This window comes from Gambusia affinis, linkage group LG23, assembly GCF_019740435.1.
Source record: "Gambusia affinis linkage group LG23, SWU_Gaff_1.0, whole genome shotgun sequence".
Classification (NCBI taxonomy): domain Eukaryota; kingdom Metazoa; phylum Chordata; class Actinopteri; order Cyprinodontiformes; family Poeciliidae; genus Gambusia; species Gambusia affinis.
Window position 1 is genome coordinate 10494473 of NC_057890.1, and position 20304 is coordinate 10514776.

The 20304-nt window shown below is 38.8% G+C and overlaps 2 protein-coding genes across 10 annotated transcripts in view; both read right to left on the reverse strand.

Moving 5' to 3' along the window:
- Positions 1 to 12717, reverse strand: part of LOC122826363 (ELKS/Rab6-interacting/CAST family member 1-like) — a 121981-nt gene extending 109264 nt beyond the window's left edge. For 6 of the 9 annotated variants that reach the window (XR_006369774.1, XR_006369773.1, XM_044108137.1 and 3 more), the window contains exons 1-3: positions 12482 to 12717; positions 2237 to 3042; positions 51 to 128 (exon numbers count right to left, since the gene is read on the reverse strand). Coding sequence is in view for 6 of the 9 variants with exons in the window: in XM_044108137.1 (XP_043964072.1) it covers positions 51 to 128; positions 2237 to 2734 (576 nt within the window). In the remaining 3 variants the exon portion in view is untranslated. The remainder of the gene's footprint in view (positions 1 to 50; positions 129 to 2236; positions 3043 to 12481) is intronic. The other 3 variants (XR_006369775.1, XM_044108138.1, XM_044108135.1) reach the window with 1 other exon arrangement.
- A 2121-nt stretch (positions 12718 to 14838) lies between these two features.
- Positions 14839 to 19861, reverse strand: LOC122826364 (E3 ubiquitin-protein ligase TRIM39-like). The gene is made up of 2 exons (XM_044108141.1): positions 19774 to 19861; positions 14839 to 18553 (listed from the first exon to the last, which is right to left on the reverse strand). Exons 1-2 carry the CDS (start codon positions 19820 to 19822, stop codon positions 16791 to 16793), a joined length of 1812 nt encoding a protein of 603 aa, XP_043964076.1. The 5' UTR covers positions 19823 to 19861; the 3' UTR covers positions 14839 to 16790.
- Between the last annotated feature and the right edge of the window lie 443 nt (positions 19862 to 20304).

Consider the following 20304-nt stretch of genomic DNA (forward strand, 5'->3'; position numbering starts at 1 on the left):
AAAAAAAGTATAAATTTTTTATAAGACATAAATAAAAAAAGAGCACGTACCTCTCTGCGCAGCAGCTCGTTTTCTCGAAGCACTTCTCTTAGCTGCGTTTGCAGGTCTGACATTGCTCCTTCTCTGACCTGTAAAAGCACAAACAAACTGTTTAAAATCTGTTTCTCTTTTCAATTAGAGACACATTATGCTTTTCTGCTGCAGCAATTCAACATTACTAGCCCTTAAAGCGCAGCATCTTCTCAGCTGGAGTATCAAATTGTCTCTTCAATCAGCTGGATTATTTTCACAAACTCATCCCTTCCTCTTTACCTTCTCAAACTCAGCATGCTTGAGATGTATTTTTAATTTCCCGGTGTTTTGAAACGCTGAAGAAGTGGAAATAAAGAATACTGTGGAAATTAGTGTCAGCAGTAGAGCTAAGATGGTTTCCAACATGCATATTAAGATATATTTGGCGTTTTGGACTATTACAATTTATAGTTGTGGGCAATTGTGGTCCCCAAAAACCCACGAATACCATTTTTCCACAAACTACGGACTAAGCTAACTAACGCAAATGAGCAAAAAGGTGATTTTAAAAAAGCTAATTTGTTTGTTTTTCAGTTAGTTTGTTCAGGATATATACATTGCTAAAGGTGGAGTGTGTTTAAAATGATTCATCTATGGAACTCTTTCACTGTAAGGTGCCGACATCGTGAATTGCAGCTGGACAAAACAATTGAAATAAAAGTCTTGGCTGTTTCTAATATTGCAGTCCTTTAATGGAGTTAATACGATTGAAACCTGGGCAAGTCGTGACACAGCAAACATTTAAAATCAATAGAAGAAGAACAGAAGGGTTTACTGCATAGGATAATTCAGTATTTATGAGAAAATGCTCCCTGCATGAATTCTTAAGCCAACCTGACATGAGCAGCATATTAAAGAATTAAAAATATCCTGGATTTATTTTCCATGAACAGACTACTACTCTGGCTCTGCCGAAATCATTCCAGGTATAAATATTAATGAACATGACGCAAGTAAAAAAAAAAACAAAACAAAAAAAGAAAATCCAGTTAATAAATTACTGTAAATCAGACGCTGTGAGACACTCGGTTTGTTTTGTTTAACATTTAATTACCTGCAGATAGAAGAGGAGAGCTACATCTAGAGAAGATGAGCTCTCAGGTTATGACTCATGGTGCAGAGGTAGTGCGAGGGCAGACCTTAAATATCATGCAAGAATGCCCACACTGTTCTTGATTTACTCAGCTGAAGGGTGGTTTAAGAAGACAACGACACCTATTAAAGACGCCAGACCTAAAATCAGTTCAGACTTCCCACATCCTGGATTCATGCAGGGAAAGTGCAAAATGTATCGGCGTGACTAAATATCGAGTTGCACAACCAGAAGTGAGTCCTTCTTTTATTTTTCATGAGCCGACTGGAAGATAAGGAGCCTACTGTTACAAAGACAACATCAAAATCAGGCTCTTACAAACTTTCTATTATCTGCTTAGAAAACACTTTAATTCATCCTTTAAAAAAACAAAAACATTTTGGTCTCAAGCTTAGTCAGAAAGTAAAAGTACAGGCCAGAGCAATTATAATTATTACAGAAAGCAACACTGCAATGGCACCATATGGTGATGTGCAATCATTTCCTTTTCATTCGATACATGAAGAAGACTGAAAATTATCCATGTTTTCAAGCTTCTTCACAAATGAAAATTTGAAAAACGTGTCTTCCATACAGTCAGTCACAATAAACAATAAACCAATTAATCGCATCAAAAATTCTTTAAAAGAAATGTTAAAAATTAAAAGAAATAAAGATAATTCAAAATTATTGAATTATTTTTGGATAATTTTGAAAGATCATTTTGTTTACAGAAACAAAATGATCTGTAAACAAATAAAATAGTATATTTTATTTGTTGTTTCTTTCTTTATTTTGGCGATTTAAAATGTCTTGCAGCTCTAGTATTTAAATGTTCATTAGAATTTAAAGGTTGGATCCTTGAGAATGTGTTTCTGCATTATTGTGCCATTATTACCATTATATTACTTGAAAATTGTCTCAAAACAACAATGTCATCATTTATCGCAATAAGTTCTGGGACAACTTATTGTCTAGTAAGATTTGTATCGTGACAGGACTAATTCCATATTGGCATATGGTAAAACTCTGTCATGACAGTTGGTGTTAAGGTGTATGGCCATAGACAAGGTGAAAGGTCAGCAGTCTCACCTGTCTCATGGAGTGAGGAACGGTGGCTGCTTGTGGAGGTTGGTTCTGCAGCTCCCCTCCGAATGATATGGCATCAGCGGGCAAAAGGGCGGCGCTGCTCCCCCCTCCTCCTGTGTTTATATTCGGGCTGCTCCCCATCACCGTTGCCCTCACCCCATACGACACCCTGGCTCCGGCTCTCCCCAGGGTCATGGTGCTTTTGGGCGCGCTGGGATTCAGCCCGCTGCCCATGCTCCCCACGGGGTCTTCAACTGTGTCGGTGAAGTACATGGGACCCCCAGTGGCGTAGGCAGCGTTCAGGGACTGAATGTTCTCCATGGACAGAGTCTTTCCCGTGCCGGTGAGTCCGCCGCTAGAGCTGCTGCTGTTGTTCCGTCCGTGTCCCAAACGGGGGGAGCGCGGTAAGCGTGGCGAGCGGCCGGGACTCCCGGACATGGAACCATTACCGTTGGAGCCGACGACGTCCAGCTTGGAGACGGAACGGGAGCTACCGTACATGGTGGCGGAAGGAGAGCCGGGTTCTGCGCGCGAGTGTGTTTAGGTCAAAAAAAGCAGCAGATCAAATAAAACATGTAACCGATGAAAGTCCCAGTCAAACTGATTCGCAAAACCAGCAAAAGAAAATTAAATAAATAACTGAAGCTCCTCTTCACTTGGGTTGGGTCACGGTATTGACATAGCTGTGATCAAAACCTTTCCAACACCCTCTGTAATCCATAGGCTTTGTTATGAAGTAGCAATCAACGGGGAATCTCTTTAGATAAAGAGGGTGAGGTGATCCACAAAGCCTGGGATGATGGGATCAACTGAAAAGAAAGAGAGACACAAAGAGCCTTGATTAGGAAGGATCAGGGAAAGCAAAAACACATAAATCTGACCAGGTTGGGGGTTTGAGTTTCGTCTCTGACTGACTTCTGACTGCAGAAGCAAATTCTGCTTCTGCTCACCACATGAAAAAAATATCAATACATATGAATGAGGAAATATAAGGATATGAACGAGTACAGCTCCTCAAAAATATCTGACTATCATAATACACTTAGCACTGAGAAGCTGAAATACAGTGTTGGCACGGCGCAGCTTTAGACAATTTATAAACAGTTATGATTGATAATCAATGACTCTAAATTTTATTGATCCTCTTGTTAGAGAAGTTAATTACGTCCAAGCTTCAATCACCAAACTGAATTTGGTAGTAGTGCACGTTGATCAATGAAAATGCACCTTAAAATAGGTGTGTGCCTCCTCTGAACAAAATTTGCCAAATGCACACTAAAAATATAACAAAGCGTTCCATCTAAACACGAAAATGAATGAAAGGTGGAAAGCCGTAAATTTTAATAGAAATTAATAGTTTCGGTTTGCTATATTTCTGTTAATCATACGCAATGTTGAATCAATTACAGCCGATGCCAAAAATATTAATTGTTATTCGAATGTCTCAAACACCAAGAAATTTTTAATTTTATTATGACAGCCTGGAAATAGCTCATGTGTATTGGATGAACCAAATAACCTAAAAAGAAACCGATTAAGTCAATCATAATCCTCCTAATTTCCATAGCAGTGAAAATAATGAGACGTGTCATTTCTGCGGCGCCCCTCTGGGTGATGAGATTAGCTTTTTGTTGCCCTTTGAATCAAAGTTTTTTGCCTCGGTTGACATGTTTGTTGATAATGCTTTGTGACATAAAAATCCAAGCCTGATAATCTGGCACTCTAATTTCCCAGCGCTCCTGAAGTGTCCAACCTGTGCCGGCTACGGGGTTGAAATGAGCCTATGTCAACAGTGAAGGAGCATTTTGAAATTTTCTCTCTTAAAATGAGTCAACACTCAAGCCCGTTATGTATCCTTGGAGACAATGATGTCATCCTCAGAGCAGCGTGCACATGAACCGTTGGACACATGAACCGGTCATCTGATCCAGATTCTCCCCTTACGCGAAGACGAGTCTCTGCATACTTAAATGACAGGAAAACGTCGCCTCGTGCGAGTGTGTAATTGCCGTGGTAAACACTTCCATCAGCTGAAGCTTTTGAATCTTCCTGCCCCTTTTCACACCTCTTACAGTCAGAATCCTGTGATTTTTATTTTGCTTTTTTTTTTTATCTAGGTCTGTGAGCAGAGAGACATTGAAGCCAAACACACCCTCACACTGGGACGCCACGTAAACAGGGACCATCTGCTACATCTCCCCTCAGGCCAAAAAACACACACCTGGAAAGAAACAGGCCAGGACCCTGCCTCCAGCACACACACATACACACACACACACACACGCGGATTTTACTTTTACATCTACAGTTAGGAACAAATGTACATAGACTAATCAACTTGCTTACAGACAACTAAAGTACATAATATACAAGATCTTAGGGGACATGCACAGACTTCTATTCATGAAAAGTATAAATACAAAAGTTCAACCCATCTGTCCAACTTGACAGGTGGGTTGGTGGATGAATATCTCTCACCTTTCCATTGACTACCATTAGGTTTGGGCGATGTGGACCTAAGGTTTTATGACATTCTGTGGTGCTTAAGATAATGATGAAAGTGGCAAGTAGTATGTATTACTTTTTTTGTAACTGTATGCCTGTGACCGGATGATAACAGCAATCATAATTCTCTTGAGAAACAAACCCATTCGCAAGAAGCTTCTTGAAGACACCAGTCACATAAAGACGTGTGATTTGTATCACTGACCTGCACACAGCAACTGCATTTAATCATATTTTCAAATGCATTACCATTTATTGACGCAACAAGAAAATAGAAAAAATAACAATCTTGACAATACGGACAGTGTTGGGTTTTTATAAACATCATTATAATTGGAATTTATCATAAAAACATTAAATTAAACTTCTTATAATAAATTTATCACAATAAACAATACAAAAAACACCCGCCCTTAACTATGTCACATATAAATTCCAGAAATTCTAGACTAGAAATTCAAACCTAGTTTATATCTAGTCTGTTTGGGGGTTTGCTGCTCCTCCTCCCTTCAGAACCTACTGATCTGTAGATAACATATACACTAACGTCCCAATTCTCTCTCTGTAACGTCTAAACCTGCTAAGGGTTTGGTTCTATTGAAGCATTTACTGAACAAACACCCCTGACACATGCTAGAGTCACTTATTTATCACATGGTTATACAAAGCACACAATCGTCTTTTTATTTTCACTGACCTCGTGGAAAACACAACACACGCCGGCCTTGTTGTGTTTTCAGGTTATCCAGTCTGAGGGTCACATGAAGAACCCACCAGGATGCAACACAGGTGGGTGATTTCTATCTGGTGGTTTTAGATGCTGACTGAGCCTGGGGTAATCTGCAGTGTTTCCTTGTTCTTTTCTAAACAGGTGATCAATAAAGGGGTCAAAGGTAAAAAGATACAGAAAATACTTGAATCACGCAATCCCCTACTAACGCTGGAGGACAGTTTATGCTCACTCTCTAAGGGCAAGACTGTCATTTTAATCTGAGGGCTTTACTGATGAATTGGAACCATTTTCTTTCCCCAGACTGGAATGATAACACAGTTACCCCAATGAATTTCAAATCCCACAATTTGATTTTGTGTCCTTTAGAGAGTTGCATCTCAACCACCGACTTTTTGTGGATATGAAACACCCTCTGGGCTAAATCTGGTAGGATATTTAACCGCTGCTCTTGTAAGATAAGATTTTAAAAAATGGTTTGAGTTTGCTTGCCAAGCAGAAAAAGCAGCAGGAGAGTCTGAAAACATGCTGGTTTTTGTATGTATACGTAATTAATCTGCTAATATCATTGTTTTAGATTTGTGTTTATCTGAGCAGAATTTTATTTATTTTTTTATCATTAGTCGATGTATCAAAATCAAAACATTAAACTGTAATAATCAATGTTGTAATACTTCAGCAACAGTAGCAACATTGCTTCTCTGTTTTAATTAAGAGCATTTAGATCATGAATTAAATTTCTGTTTTAAACTTTTGGTTTCAATCCATCCATCCATCCATTTTCTGTTCAACCCTCCTGACCCCAGTTCTGTGGTCGGGAGGGTTGCTGGTTCCTCTCCAGCTACGTTCTGGGCGAGAGGCGGGTTCACCCTGGACAGGTCGGCAGTCTGTCGCAGGGCAACACAGAGACATCCAGGACACACAACCATTCACACACAGACTCACACCTAGGGAGAATTTAGAGAGCCCAATTAACCTGACAGTCATGTTTTTGGACTGTGGGAGGAAGCCGGAGAACCCGGAGAGAACCCACCATGCACAGGGAGAACATGCAAACTCCATGCAGAAAGACCCCAGGCCGGGAATCGAACCCAGGACCTTCTTGCTGCAAGGCAACAGCTCTACCAACTGCGCCACTGTGCAGCCCCTCTTTTGGTCTCAAGTTTCATCTAATTATGTGGGAAACACTGGGAAATAGAGAGTACACAGTTATAAAGCTGTTAACTGTGGCCTGAATCTGCTTTATTAAGCATCTGTCACTATAACTACACAAGTGCTTACTGTTAAGACTAAAACCTGATTAAAGAGGATTTAAGGAAGCATTTAATTAAACAAATTGAACATGTAGTCAGTGCTGAACATGGTTTGTTGTGCTGAGAAAATATTACTTCCCCTCCTCCCCACATTCTTTGTGACACCTCCAGTTCCGTTCCTCTTCCCAAGGAAGAGGAAGAAAAGCATCAACGAAGAAGAAGTTCTTCTTCTAGAGCAGGGGTGTCAAACTCTTTTTTGTTTTGGGCCAAATCAAGATCCCCAACGCTCTTAAAGGGCCGGTTGTGCCAGAATGTATCGATGAAACCCGTTCACCAACATTTACAATATCAATGAATCCTTAAAATTAAATATTAAATATCTCTTTAGTCCCTCCAGAATTTTGTGATTCTATTTGCAATAAAAATCAGTGATTGTGGTGCTAACTTGGAAATATTTGCAATATCTGCGCTTGTTTATTACGGTAAAAGCAACTGTTTATTACTCGCTGTGTAGATCATGGACTATAATCTGACATCAATTAAGGCTGAGGCAGCTGTTTAATTCAACAGTTTTTGACAATTTTTGAGAAATATCTGCACTAAACTCCCAATTATGTATTAGCGTTAAAAAGTGCAGGGGATTTGTTGATTTTGTGTGAATTTCGACAATATTTCTCAAGAAACTGAAGGGACTAATTGATATAATTTGGCAGGCCACAGATAAAAACTACATTGATTTGATTTCTAACATCATATTTAAGACTAAGTTAATGTTTAGTCAAGAATGCAGAGGGCCACATAAAAAGTTATGGCGGGCCACATGTGGCCCACGGGCCTTGAGTTTGACACATGTGTTCTAGAGGTTTCCTCACTTCACAAGCTCTCCCTTTCACCAGCAGCACCCTTGAATGTGCTCAGGATGTTCTATTTGTGTGACAACCACGCATGCATTTATCGCCGGGCAACAATGTGACACAGAAACGCACACGGCTCAGCCTAAACAATTTTGTCAAAGTTTGTGCCTCGCCTGAGGATCTGCGCTCAATGAAGACACATTTTATTCATGTTGGATATTTCTGCTCTCCTGACAGCCTAGTGAGATTTGAAGTGGCTTGAAAGGACTCGCTGGTGCTGTACATCTGACTGAGTCATCCCAACTCGCCTCCCTGGCGGAGGAAGCTGTGCTTGCTCTAATCTGTCTGATGATTTAAGGAGATTACCTGCCACTCACCAGTCTCTGCTCTTTCAACTTTCACCGTTTCTTTTTCTGCAACAACAATAGTGCTGACAGTACAGTTGTTTTCTGTTTACACTGCGCCCCCCCGTAGAGATGTATAAAAAGCTAATAGGCCAAAATAAGACCCCTAAAAATTTGTACGTTATTCTCCTAAAAACAGTTTCAAAGTAGCTCAAAAAAGTGATTTTCATGCTTTCCTTCTTGTGACTCTTGTTTTGCTTCTGAATAGATAAAACTCAACAAAAAAAAAGAAGTTGTCATGATTAATAAATTTTGTAGCGCACGACTACTAAAAAAAAAAAAAAAAAAAAAAGTGGAGTCATGTTAAAGTCCTTTTTTTTTCCACTGTAGTGAGTGAAAACTCGTAACCTAAAACCTACTTTTCAGGAAATAATGAAACCGTCGTGCTTCCTAATGTAGATTCACACTGTTTAACACTCAATATTTTTAAACTTTCTACTAGATCTGCATCAGTGGAACCACAGATGAACAATGGAGTTGATTCAAAAAAAGAACAAAAACTAACATGCAAGGTTTTTGCCTTATTTATCCATTTTAGATAAAATACGTCTCTTCAGTAACGACTCAGAGTTAATTAAATGAAATATTTGTGTAATGATAGATCTGGATCAAAAGAGGACAATATCTGCTCCTCTGTGGTTTCTAGTGTTTTTGCAGCTTTAAATAAAGGCAACCCAACATGAAACCAGAGGAAGTTATTCACTCCCACAGAATGCACTGCTTCTGTCTGGTTTTCAACAATTTCTTCAAAAATAATCCTGACGGTCGGCTCCGCTTGGCCTCCTCATGTGGGAAACTTCTGGGCAAAAACCAAGCAGTTCTGCAAATTAAGGAGCAACAGAGGGCGCATCTTGCTTAATCAGACAAATTAAAAAGTGTGAATGGAAAAACTCCCAGCTTATGCAATTTTTGTAAAAATGCTGATCCAAACCAGGATCCAGGATTCCTACTCAGCCTCGAAAAGGAGTGGAAAAAGTCCAATTTTCCGGCACTAGTTATATTCAGACGAATAATTTATCATCTTAATACTGTTAATACTGTGACTGCGATAAATATTTGCAAATTAAATAACCATGTCAATAATATTTTTGTTTATACTTGTTTAACGTCACAGTAAACGGGTTAGGAGTGCATTAAGATGTTTTCTAGTCGTTAAGAAAATAAAGCTATACCGGTTCATTGCCAAAAACAGCAGATGTTGACAGATGAAGCTTTTTCAATTAATCAGTGTTGCATTGGGGGAAAAATGGGATACAGAGAAAGATAAATTGCACTACTGGATCGGTTGCTTTGTAAATAACAGTCAACCCGGATATGCAATTTATGTTTCACCAAACAAACCAAATGTGGCAAGTAGCATTGCCCTTAGGTATTTCAGCTTCCTAAACTTTCCCAAAATTCTTTAAGCACCAACCACATTATTTTTTAAGTCCTAAATAAAATCTGTATTAATTGTCAGATATTCCAATCTATTTTATTCATCCATTGTCTTCACAAAATGAGCCCCAGTGCAGATTCACACCATGTCAGTGTTTGAGCAGACTGGGATTTATTTAGCACGGCTGTAAATTGAAGTGAAGTGAAGTGAAGAGAGATTTTGCTGTTTAGCTGTAAGTGTTTGTGATTGGGCGTCATTCCAGGCCCCGTCTCTGTGTAAGGGCACAACACTGAAGGCAAATCATTATGACAGTTTGCTGCTGGATTATGCACCAAAATCCAAACTTTTCAAACTTGGACCGAGTTATGAATAGCATTCTCCAGACTCTGGGTGACAAAAGTCTACAAGTAAATTCAGATTTTAATGCAGCAGCATAACCCTAATATGAAAAATGTTGAAAAATTCTACATTTAATTTTAGTTCACTCAAAGTTACAGAAACCAAAACAAAAATTGGCTTTAAATTACAGCATAAATGTATCTAATACAATCCCCAACTGCCTCAATTATCAACCCCCTCAATAACTATTTTGAAATTAACAATTAAAAAGTATAATAAACCTCTTTACTAAAAACTTTTTAGTAAATCACAACTTCCTGTTTCTGGAAGTAAATACGATTATTTTCTCTCTAACCCTCCTCACATTAGGAAAGACAATCTAAGCAAGATAGGAAAAATAGTTAACAGACAATAACTACTTGCCTAAACTTGCTCATATGTTTTAGAGCCAGGTTTAAAGGCATCCAACACTCCTGGTCGGTTTGTTTTAATTGATGAAATTGTGGAAATTGTGTTGATTTTAGTAGGTTATAAACTCTTTTCATGTACGCCCAACAGTCTGTCTGCAGTTGGAGGTATAAACACAGGAGAGCACAACACTGATACCGAACAGATAGGATCAGTTCCAGGTTACTGTGGGCCACAGGAAGTGACCTCATGATGCAAGCAAAACACCCCTATAATCAAAGGTTCACGCATCACGTCACCTTTTTATATCTATGCACAGATCCACATTCTGCTTATCTAATCCTGGCTGCTGTTTTCCTGAGCAAAAAGAAAAAAAAAAAAAAAAAGAGTACATGTACTGCTGAGACTTGATAATTAACACAAAAGCAGGGAAGTGCAAAACTAATCCAGGCGAGAGCAAGAGGGAGAGCCGAACTCCTCCAGGCCTATTACAGAGATAGGAATGTGTTTGCACAGTCAACTTGCCAGGTTAAACAGGAGGAAACCAAGAGGTGAAGGTCACCCAGTCTTTTTCAGAGCAACTCTCATCACATCAAGAAAAAAAAATTAATAAACTAATATGAACAAGTGTTTCCCGACTGACTGAAGGGACCTCAAGCCACCTGCCTGACTAGCAAAAATATATTTTTAGACACTGTTTGAAGAAGATTCTCTCTTCTTCAGGTCCATCATGTTAATGTAAAGCCATGAAGGCCTCGGGGGATTCCAATAACCTTTGATGTGGGACTTCTTCTTAGATGTTGCATAAGTTAACTATTGAAGTTTGTAGATAGTTTGGACATTTACAGTACTCTGCAAAATAAACTTTTTCTCTTCAGAGTTTCTGTGGGTTTCACCAACTCCAATTTAAAACTTTTTAAGACCATTGTGAATTTAATTTAAGACCTACATCTCCACAGAAATATACAAATGGCGTCCAGCCAACTGGCGAAAATTTCTCACTTAACCATGATAGTCTAGCAAAAAGCTAGCCTGCTAGCTAGCTAGAAAGGGTAGTTAGCGGTAGCATCAGCAGAATGCTCCTCAAACTCCCGCGAGAAATAAAAAAATACTTAGAATATACAAGATTAAATAGTCCTATGATTAACATATTAAATGCCAACTTACCTTTTTAAAAGTAAATTTAAGAAATTCGCCTCAATTTTAGATAAATACATTTAAGACTATAAGGATGCGCGGATATTCTGCACTTAGTCACGCTACAGGTACAAACTAATAAATTCGCCTAGTAATAATTTTTGTTGCGTATAATTTTGAAGGGGAAGGAAAACAAGCATCTCTCTGCACCCGACTGAGCTCAATCTCTTTACAAAGAAGAATGAATAAGCATAGAAAGACTTGCAGCGGTAAGTGCAGCAACAGCTGGCTCTGTATCAGAGCAGTTTGATGTCCAGCAGGTTCTGGACGCATCTCTGCTCCAACAATTTTCTAGAAAGAACCTGAGTTGTGGAGTTCTACAAAGTATTGACTTGGGTGGATTCAGCACAACCATGCACATTGTGGAAAACCATCCTCACCCCCCTTCAGAAAACCCACTAAGATGCATTAAAGTTTGCAAACAAAACGTGGAAAAGTTAAAGGGGTGTGACGGCTTGTGCAAGGGACTGTAAATCTGTTCAGTGTTTACAGAAACTTCAGTGGAAGGAAGCAGCTCAGTTCCCTGACTGGATGTTGCAGGGGTGGTGCCACGAAATGAAGCTGTGGGCGGGCGGAACCAGTAGGAAACCATGGCTCCCTCCCTCCACCACCACCACCGCCCCCCCTGCCCAGATCAACACAATCATATCAGATTTTAGGTTTTGCACAAAAGCTGATTTGAAAATGCAATCACTACTTGAAGTTCCTTGATGTGCAATATCTCCGTTGATAAGGTCCCGACAGGAGATGCAACTTATAGTTATTGATAAGTGACTCATACGTGGTGCAAATGTAGCTCTCAGTCTGTCAGCAGCTTCATGTGCAGCCAGCAGATAATCGCCTTTAGAGGCATGGAGAGACAAGACGAGGCGTTATTAGCTTGTGGTACCGGGGGAAGCCTGTAGCTGCATGTACAATATTTAGCTGGATGACTCCACACACTGTCGTTGTAGGTTTGTCAAAGAGCCTCTCCAATCAGCTGACCCGAAACTGCTGCGGCCATCAATTTTTAACTATGTTTATCCCGACGTCCCTGTTATTCCTCCACGTAAGGCTAAGCGAGAAGGAGGCAGCATGACTTACAAACACCACACGCAAACACACCTGTCGGGTTGTGTAATGAAACATGCCCGTGGATACGCACACCGCTTCAGACTGCCAGCTAAGTTTCAGTACTCACTGCGGCTGTGTTGACCCCCTCGTTGTGAAAGAAGAAAAAAGGCCAGTCACAGAGCTTCTCCAGTTTTTATGCTACTGTCAGCCATCAGAGTGACGCCTCGTAGCGTAACTGAATCCCAGATATGATTTGAAGCTATCTTTAAGGGGTGTCTCCCAGTTTTTCCGTGTCTGTCTCACTGTCTCCGTCTGTGTCTCCTGCCTATCTTTCCCTCTTTTCCGTCTTTGCCAGCTCTTCCCACTGGTGACTTCCCCGCTAGTGATGCGCCGCCCATCGCTGAGCCGGCTATATTTGCTAACTCATTTTGGGAAGGCTTTGCATTCATACCGTGCAGAACGGTATGAATCCAGATGATAGAGGAAGCAGAAATTGTGCATGCATTTGTTGGTACACACATGTGATGCTGTCAAATTTCTGTATTTTATCAAATAATAGGTACAATTATTGTGATACATAGCTTAGTATAATTTTTTTAATAATCTGCTTTTTGCATTAATGTTTTATTGCATTTATTTAGTGTAAAAATCTGATTTTAATGAGTTGTTCACGATAAAAAAAATTAAAATTAAAAGTTTCGTTCATGTTGATCCTAGCCAAATAATACGGATCCCGGAAAAGAGGTGGAATTCCCATTACTGTTCCCCGTTGCTTTCCTGATCTGGCACTCCCATGACGTCAGGAAGATGGAGCTCGCTCCTCGGACACGAACCCCTCTTGATGCACGCACTCCAACCAGTGCCCCAATTGGGTGTCGTGCACGCCACTAAAAACTAAATTTAAAAATGACAGCTCTTAAATTTTGCCGTCGTCCTGCCTATTAGCCAGGCTACAGCAGTCTGAGACATAATATTAATGGATACAAAAACTTTAAAATTATGTTAACAATAGCATGTTGCTCGGAACCAAATTTAATGAAGTAAATGTACAAACAGAGCCAATAGGTTATCTGGGGCAATATGTTCAATAAGAGGACATTTTATTAATTGTAGCTAAAGGAATGTTTTATTTAATTATCTAACAGTAAAACAATCCTAATTAAACGTTTTTTAGAGATCAAATAAGTTAATGCAAAATTAATTATAAAGTGGGATTAAAACTCTATTTACAAATTAGATGTGGCTTTGTTACAACAGAACAATTAGTGAGTCTTCCAAGAGGCTCCATGGTAACTCTGGAGGAGCTGCAGAGATCCACAACTCAGGTGAGAATCTGTTGACAGAACAAGATCATTCTATATCGGCCCTTTATGAAAGTTCCTGTTGAATGAAAGTCAAAGGAGGTCCTGTTCTCTACTTGCCATAAACCATTTGGGAACTATGATGGTCTGGTCAGATTAGTGCAAAGCTTAACTTTTACAGAAATATGAGAGCAGTGATGGACTTTTAAAAAGCTTCTGTCAGCTTTATTATTATGATCTGGCTTGGCTCCAAAGCCAACAACAAAAAATGATCTCATAATTAACTGCTAAATTAATATAATCTCAACTAATAATCTCTGCTGTGAAAACATCTTCTAGTGGTACAAACAGCATCAAATCAGCACCAGAAGAGATGGCCTTTACAAAAGCAGGCATCACGGTTCATTGGTGATAGATATTATTTGTGACATCATGCCCAGAAAGCAATACCAGTGGCATTAACATTAACCTTCAGCCTTGGATGAATGTTTTCATCTCTGTCACATATTCAGAAATTCATGAATGTCTCATGCAATCACTAAAGACTGAGAACAGTTTATGGATTTCTTTTTTTTTTTTTTTTGTCAGATCCAAAATCATGCAATTAAACTGGTTTCATTTTCTCTCCAAAAATGTATTTAACTGACTTTAACTAAGTATGTCAAACTGATGCTCCGAAGCTACACATCAGATGTTGCATGTGTTTGCCCGATCCAGAGTATTTGAAGAGCAAATTGGGCTTATTTCTGGATTATGTCTCTTATCCACACAATTATCCATCATCCTAAAGAAAACCAGACATTGACCTTCGTCAGAGACACAGAGTCAAACATTTACAGTGTCCCAGTTCCCTGGGCGCCAGTCAGTCAGAAAGCAGAGGTAAAAATAACCCACTGGCTTAAGTTCCCTTGAGAAAAACACATCAGTGGATGTGGACCGCTGCAATTTTCTAAATCCGTGTCCAGTAATTTAACCAGAAGTGGGAACTTCTGTTTGCTGGATGTGCATCTTTCATTTCTGTCACGATTTAAGTATTCCAATATAAAATAGTGATCTCAGGTCACGAGATCACTGATCCCATAAAACTCTTTATGAGTAAGAATATCAAGATAAAAGAAGAGAATTTGACATGCTTATATAAAATTTCAATAAAAGCAATTTAATAAACAAACTATCCCTTTATAGGCTTCATTTAGAATGTAGTAGAAATATAATATAATTCATTGTCCCACTGAGGAAATTCATCAGCAAGATAGAGATAAGTGAAAGCATTCGTATTCACACAAAGGTAAAGTAGATCAAAGTAAGATTGTTCAGTAATGGCAGATTTAAAGCATTAGAAAAATTATATTGTGCAGTTATTAACTTGCTTAATCCCAAATTTTTTCCTGCAAAATAAGTGGATGCATTTCAATCCCTGGACCTCCCTAACACATGATATTTATGAATTATAACATTTTATGTTGGTTAAATTTTATGTTAGTGAACATGTAGGTTTTACACTTGGCAACAATTGCTGCTGGTGGGAAACTGCAGAGTCTGAATTACACAAATCTGGCCTATTTATACATATAAAAAATGAGAAAACTTATTAAATTAATAATCTATTATAACAAAGAATGGTTACAAGAGTGTTCAGAAATATTTTAGATACATAAAGATTCAATGCCACATCCTGCAGATGTCATAGTCTCAATGCATCGTGTGACCTTTGACCTCATTTGGTCATTTAATCAATGAGGCAAATTCCGGTGAAAATGTTAGTATGAACAAATCTGCATCTGAGAGGAAAATCTCCCTGTTCCACCAGACCAAGCGCTACACCTTGGCTCTGTCCTAAAGTAGTTTCAGGTGTGGTGTCATCTTGTATTCAAAACTTCAGTGCATAGGCCACATTTTGTGCAAAGGATCGCGTTTTGGGTGGTGAAATAGGGGAGGGGTTCAACTGTGGGAATGACAGTGATGTAGAAAACATCTCTTTGAGGTTCCTTCAGGTCTAAAAGATCTAAAATGTCTGACAGTTTTAAGCTGTGTGGGAACAGCAAGGCATGTAGAATACACAGGAAAGCTATGGACATATAGCATAGCGCTGTCTATGTATTATGCTAGCGCCAACAATTGTTGCCATGCTTACATTCACTCTTCTTATGATCAAAAGATGATTGAAGGGACACAATTTTCTTTATATATCAGTAGAAGACACTTTAAAGAACATATGTCCAAAATATTTAATTTATATTTGTTTATTTAGTATTTTACTGGCTTCCTCTTGTACAGGTTTGTGACTGACATTTACCTCCAGCGTTACAGGCAGAAAGTAAAGAGATCAGGTCATGTGACCTTTCACACTAGATGCATGAAATTGATATTGCTTAGAGTAGACACATTATTATTTTATTTTAAAACTTCGATTAGCTGCCAAAAGTCAAACCAATTGTTCTAGAGCTTCCAGAAGATAAAAAAAATGTCTGGCAACAATTGATGTCGGTGGGATTAAATGGGTTAAAATCACCATGCTCAAAAGAAAACAAATGTGCAACTGCACAGGATCATTAAAAATGTACGAAATGTGTGTAATGATGCATTAAAAAACAAACTACAAAAAGCAAAAAAGAAAAAATAGATGCAAATAAGAATAGAAATGTTTTTAGAAATAAGTGTGCAGAAAAATTCTGCAAATAACAGCAAGGGTGTAAACATGTATTTGCACAGAAAGAGGTGACTCTGTCCCAATAAGAAATGCATTTCACACTTTGTTTTAATGCAGCACCTGAAATCCCCCCCTCCCCCCAAAAAAATGTATTAAAGTTTGCGGCTATAGGGTGGAGAAAAAATATTTGTAATATTAGTCTGGCTAAATAATAAGCCTTTGATCTTCTTCTATTCTTTATCTTCAGATATTTCTTATTTGTTCCTAAGCTGTGAGGGACCCAATGAACTGATACGCTAGTAATGGAGTTGAATATTTATAAAACATTAGTGCCACTTAGTGGTCAGATTTGAGTATTGCAGAAAATGCACAACAAACGGTGACTCATTTTCAGACTGGTAGGCCATCTGGCAAAAATAAGAGAATGATTCATATTATTCTGAACTTTATAGTCAGACAGATTTCCCCTCACCTCTTACTGTAGCTTAAGGTTTGCTTACAGGGGTGATAACAATATTATCCCCATAATAATAATCATATATTCCAAATACAGGGTATATTTTTGGTCTGTGAATGGATGAAATACCTGCCACTGAAGAAAGAAATGATCTCAGAGGTGTTGTCTCCTTGAATGAACATCCTGTAAATGTGAATATCTCAGACCTGGCTTCCACATTGTAGAAAGAAACTTTACCCTCCTCATAGTCAACAAACACCCCAACGGTCAGAAACATGTTGCTCGGTCTGTTCAATATCCACGCCCCATCCTCAGGGGTAGGAACGGAATACATCTCTCTGTTAATAAACTCTTTGACCACTCCTAAGAGCCATCTTTTACAGCCGCCAACCTGGACTTCATAGTAGAACCTGCCTGACGAAAATCCCTCCTTTGCCAGTACGTAAGGAAGGTATTTAAATGGCCTGCCAAAGAAAGAGGAGAAGATCTGCTGACGTCCACGAGAGGTCAGTCGCTTCCCATCATCAGACACCTTGAGCCAATTGCTGGCTGTGTAGGGGTCCAGAGTCAGGTCCACCGCATTGGATTGCTGGATCTTCATCAGCTCGCCCTGAGGCTGACTCCACAACTCGGGGAGAAAATTGTTATCTGCCATATTTTCGACTACGTGTGACTGTGTAGGTGCATCGTAAGAATCAGACGACCTAACCTTTTGGATCAGCATCTCCATCTCATTTCTGAGTGTTTCTTCAATCTGACCAACTGACTTTTTCACCATCTCTATATGACGATGCAGACCAATGTCAGGAATGTCTTGTGTCATTCGCAAAATGGAGCCAGTGGGTTGGTCCGTCAGATGAGTATTGTCAGATGTTACATTGAATGGGAAGTTCTGCAGCAAGCAGAGGTAGTCTTCTGACTGAATAAATTGTTCAACGTCACATCTTAGTCTTCTCAATTCAGAAAGGCTTTGCTCCAGCAGAGTTGTTTGATTTTCAGCTTGTTTCTCTATGTCTTTCTGCTTCTGCTCAATCGCTTCAACCAGCTCACCCTGATATTTTTCTACAGAGGCTACGAAAGTAGTTAGAATTTGTACAGTTTCTCTGATCTCATCCGCTGTAGTTTCCCTGCTCTGCTCCACAAAGCATCTGATATTTTTAACACTCTCTGATATGGAGTTCTCCGTCTTTTTCATCTCAGAGGTCACGTTCTCGTACCCGCCTCTCCATTCTTGGAAGGCGCGCTCCAGTGGAACAGCCTCGTGGCCCGTGTGGTCGTCGTTCAAACACATTATGCAAACACACTGCTGGTCTGTGCGGCAGAAGAGCTCCAGCATCTTGTCGTGCTTCTTGCACACCCTGTCCGCCAGGTTGGACACAGGATCGATCAGCTTGTGCTTCTTCAGGTTCTGGTGGGACTCCAGATGTGGCTCACAATACGAGGCCAAACACACCAGGCACGTCTTGTGGGCTTTGAGCTTCGGTTTGGTGCAGACGTCACAGGGGACCTCTCCTGGTTGGGCGACGATCTTAGGTCCACCCTGTACTCTCATGCGGTTGAAATGCTCCACCATGTCTCTGAATTCTGTGTTGACCTTGAGCTTTGGTTTATTACCCAACCTTCTCTTACAGAGTGGACACTGTGCATTGTCCTGACTCTTCCAGTACTGGGTGATGCAGCCCTTGCAGAAGTTGTGTCCACACGGAGTGGAGACGGGCTCATTGAACTCACCCAGACAGATTGAACACAGGACCTGTTCTTCATACAGGATGCTGCAAGCTGAGGCCATGTCTGAAAAGGAAAAAATGGATTAAGAATTTTTAAATGAATGCCTACCATAGAAACTTTGTCCTACCATAGAAACTACAGAATAATGAATCTACTAAATTTTGTTTCAGATTGTCAAATAAAATTGAAAGTGTGAAAAAGATAAACTTGTGTAAAAATGCATGTTTTAGATAATCATTTTAGATTTTTAGGGGGGAAACAGTGATCCGTACCAATTCAGTCCTATGTGAAAAAGTATTGACCTGTGTCACTAAGCCGTGAATTTACCACATTTTGGAAAGTTGAGTTTATTCACAGACAAAAGGTAAAGTCCATTTAGATTTTAATTGTGGTTTTGTAGTTCAGAAACTATCTATGACTCAATTGAAATTAAAATTCCTTGACAGTTAAAAAAAAGAGAAAAAAAATAAAAGTGATTGTCATTTATGACAAACACTTAATGCAGTTGTTGCAACAGAGTGTGGCTTAAACAACGTATAACCTTTCTGGAGACATTTACTTTGTCACACAGGACTCGGGTTATTTATGTCTAATATTAAAACTTTGGTGATCTAAAACATTTAAGAGTGACAAAAAACCCCCAAGAAAGTTAGAAAGCTGGAAGAAGATAAACATATGTTCACAGGATTTTAAGACTAATTAATTGATAACTTTATTAACCTAATTAGCCCTTCCTGCTGTAGTTAATGTAAGTAACTTCACTTTAAATCTACAATTTAAAGCTTTGTAAGTGCTATTATAGTGTGTATACATTACAATTACATCTTAGCTCCATGTTAGTAAGATTACTTTATTGCCTTATGTAACAGATTATAGATTGTGCTATGTTTATATTCGATCTGGCATTAAGTTGTCAAAACACTTTATATCAGCTAACTTGTGTCCTTACATAACCTTCTGAGATAGAAAAAAGTGTGGGTGACTCCCAGTTCTTGTTTCAAAGCTCAGAAATATACACTGTTTTGTGTCAATTTGCAGGACAATTAATCGCAAAACTAACAGTTTTATCCTCATGATCATTTTTAAGACTCTTCTAAGTTATTTTTGCAAAGTCAGATAGTTTCTCAGTTTGAGAAATAAAAGTGTTTACAGTTCTCTGGATCTGTCATTACAGTTCAGTATCCTCTATCTTTTCAATCCGTGCGGATCTTTAGCTAACTTCAAACAACTATATTTACTTTTACAATTTCAAAAATTAGAGCCAAACAAAACGGGTTTAATACCTGCTGGACTGCTCGTCCTTTGAATAAGAAACGTTTCCCTTTCAGACATGTAGGTTTCATTTCTCTGCTCCTGCGCGTTCAGATTCTGCCCGCCTCCTCCTCTCCCCGCGGAAAAATAAATAAATAAATAAATAAAAAAAAAAGTTCTTCTTCCATTTTTTTTATGGCGGTTGGCAAGCAACTTATTGATGCGCATTACTGCCATCTACCGGAATGGTGTGTGGATCGGGATGATACATATATATTGTCCCACAAAAATGAACAAATAAAGATAAATAAATAAAATTTATATCCTTTCTATCCACTTCGTTTTCTTAAGGTAATTTATTAAAGAAACAAATATTCAGAAGTAGAATTTTTGTCCAAAATATCTTGTATGTTTAACTGTAATTTATTTTCTTGTAATCTACATTCTAATTCCATTCTCTCAACAGAATATTTAGAACAAAACAGAATCCACTATATAAATAAATACAATTTTATTTTATTTATTTATTTATCTTGAAGATAAATAAATAAATAAATAAATAT

Bases quoted from the DNA above. Each gene is read 5' to 3' on its own strand.
- LOC122826364 (XM_044108141.1), bottom strand. From the start codon at position 19,822: ATGTCTGAAAGGGAAACGTTTCTTATTCAAAGGACGAGCAGTCCAGCA. The intron at 18,554-19,773 runs GTATTAAACCCG...TTTCCTTTTCAG, and splicing joins AAGGACGAGCAGTCCAGCAG to ACATGGCCTCAGCTTGCAGC.